This window comes from Prosopis cineraria, unplaced genomic scaffold, assembly GCF_029017545.1.
Source record: "Prosopis cineraria cultivar Desert tree isolate PC_DT_omini unplaced genomic scaffold, ASM2901754v1 PC11, whole genome shotgun sequence".
Lineage (NCBI taxonomy): Eukaryota > Viridiplantae > Streptophyta > Magnoliopsida > Fabales > Fabaceae > Prosopis > Prosopis cineraria.
Window position 1 is genome coordinate 28,819,144 of NW_026555342.1, and position 2,703 is coordinate 28,821,846.

The 2,703-nt window shown below is 37.8% G+C and overlaps 1 protein-coding gene across 3 annotated transcripts; it reads right to left on the minus strand.

The window, feature by feature from the left end:
- Positions 1–258: 258 nt before the first annotated feature.
- Positions 259–1,424, minus strand: LOC129287265 (uncharacterized). Of its 3 annotated transcripts, none has more exons than XM_054923470.1 (3): positions 951–1,424; positions 786–845; positions 259–507 (listed from the first exon to the last, which is right to left on the minus strand). In XM_054923470.1, the coding sequence occupies exons 1-3, from the start codon at positions 1,422–1,424 to the stop codon at positions 259–261; spliced, it is 783 nt and encodes a 260-aa protein (XP_054779445.1). The 3 variants fall into 3 exon arrangements, with proteins under 3 accessions (XP_054779445.1, XP_054779443.1, XP_054779444.1); XM_054923468.1 differs by having other exon boundaries at positions 259–511; positions 601–845; XM_054923469.1 differs by lacking the exon at positions 786–845 and adding an exon at positions 601–742 and having other exon boundaries at positions 259–511; positions 914–1,424.
- Between the last annotated feature and the right edge of the window lie 1,279 nt (positions 1,425–2,703).

Below are 2,703 nucleotides of genomic sequence, written 5' to 3' on the forward strand. Positions count from 1 at the left end.
CTTGCTGTCAATTTCTTCTGGTCAAAAATTAGTTGCATGAGTCATTGAAACAGAGAAATATACTCCAGGTCAAAAAACAATCAAAGAGATATATTACAGTAGAATGCATGGCTCCATGGATAAGTAGCATGTTGGGGGACACAAGCAAAATCACGAGTTGAAAGATGTTCAAAGATAAACAGCCTGTTACAATAAACACATGGCAAATTAAAATGCATGGAATCAAGTAAATGATTGGATCAAGCACGGAGAGACGCATCAGAACTTGGAAATGAAGTCGTAAATGAGGTTGCTGGTGTCTTCTGCTGCTTCCTGATTGTTAAAGTGAGCCACTCCCTTTTGCACAAATACCTCCTCCAAACAGGGCACATCTTTCTTGAATCCACCACCATGAATATACTCTTTCATCCCAGCAGATGTGTACACCAGGTCTAAATCGCCCGTTATGAATCTTACCGGAATTTTATCGCTGATTCCTACTCCATTCCACGGCGAGGTCAGCTCCCAGTCCCTGCAATTTCACCCAAACAATGCATGAGCCAGCCATCGCTAATTTTGACATTCTCGCGAATCCAGGCATTAATGTTAAAAGGAACATACAGGTTGAGATTTCTGTAGTAGTTCAAGCCACCAGTGAAGCCGGTCTTGCCAAATTTGGAAACATAATAAGCGAGATCTTCTTCAGTGAGCCAGGAGGGCAAGTTCTCTGGAGTATTGGGATTGATGCCAGTCCCGTACTCTCCTTTTGGCAAGATCGGGGGACCCGTTTGCCGAGTGGTAAGGATATTCTTCATCACGTATGAAGTCCCAGCTCGAGCCAGCTCTGCTTCCATCTTCCCCGGTTCCTGTCCACGTCAAAGAATCACAATCTCCATTGAAACCAAAAAAAAAAAAAAAAACACGGGAAACCAACGGCCAACAAGTAATAAAAGGTGGAAGGAAATAAAAACCTGGAATCTACAGATGTAGTAGTCATCGCCATATAAGGCATGGAAGGCATCAACGGTTCTGACTTTGGGGTTTCTGCCCAGAAAAGGTCGGAAGGGGACACTGAGGCATACATAAACTCTGACTCTTTCAGGGCGAAAGAGGCAGAGGTACCAACCCAAGATGGCTCCCCAGTCATGAGCGACGAGGAATACTTGATCCACACCCAGAGAGTCGATGAGGGCCACGATGTCACCCACGAGATGGAAGCACATGTAGCTGCTGATCGACGACGGGGCATCGGTGTCGCCGTAGCCGCGGAGATCTGGAGCCACCGCACGGTAGCCTCGAGAGCTGAGAGATAGGATCTGGTGGCGCCAGGAGTACCAAAGGTCGGGGAAGCCGTGCAAGAAGAGCACCACCGGGCCATCTCCTTTCTCAGCCACGTGCATATTGATGCCATTCACTTCCACCATTCTGTGCACAATTCCTTCCATGCTATTGATAATGATATGGTTTACTTATGCAGTTAGATGTAAGGGATATGGAAACAGCGGTTAGACGTTTATATACAACATCCAACTCTTCACTGTTTTTGTGATAATCTAGGCATTTCATCATGGAATGTTATGGAGCTTACTATATTATTGATTTTCCCATTGCAAAATTTATCTTTAAACTTTGAATTATAATTTTAACATTTTACTATGTTTGTTTGTGATAGAGTATATATTTATTTTGGATTGTACTAATGTATTTTAATTTTGTATTGTTTTTTTTAATGATTCAAAAGGACTTTTATTGTAGTTTTTAAGGGAAAAACATGATTTTTACAGCAAAAAATAAAAAATAAAAAGAGATAAATTGATAATATTTAAAATTAAAAAAATATAAAAATATATATTTTATTGGCAGAGTTGGCCCATATTACCAGCTCTACTATTTTTAGAGTTTAATGTAAAATCTATATTGTTATTATCCATCTTTAAAACAAGTTTTTGAAAATGAATTGATTGTGTAAGTGGTACAATTAAAATTGGATTATATTTGTATATAAAAAAATGGATTATATTTGATTAATGTTTTTCAGGATAATATTTTAATTGGAAGACTGCTATTAACTAAACTTGAAATTAAACTCATACGAATCACTTGAAAATACTTTTTTTAAAAAAAAATTAGGGGAACTGAAAGATTTGATTACCATATATAATGCAATCAAATCAGTTAACAAAAAAGAGTCAAAAATAGGAAGAGTATGAACAGATTTTTTGGGAATATTTCACCCTCTCTGGAGCCATGTGTGATGTCATGTGTTGAAGAAAGAAACAAAAAGAAGAGGGAAAGAGGGAACAAAAGCTATGAATATCCCTTGGCACAACAACAAGAGAGTTACATTATTGTTAAATTAAACAAGGGATTCCTTTGCCGTTCTTCCGAAAAAAAAAAAAAAAAAAACGACACTGGACACATTTGATTTGCCCGCTGTGGTGAGTATAGGGCGATTTTTTTGTTGGTTTCTAAAAACTAAAAACTAAAAACAAAGTATACATCTGTCCTCTTCATAATTCATACTATACTAAATGTGCCGGCTGATCTTCAGAATTCTCGGCCAAATTTTGTTTTTTACCCCTTAAAAAAAATGAAAAGCCTTTTGTTTGGGAACAACCAATCCCAAGTTCCTAACACATAAATAAGTCCGTAACTTCAAATGAGTTTACATCTAAATATAATAATCCCCTCCAATAAAAAGAAAAAAAAGCCCCTAGTTTTTTA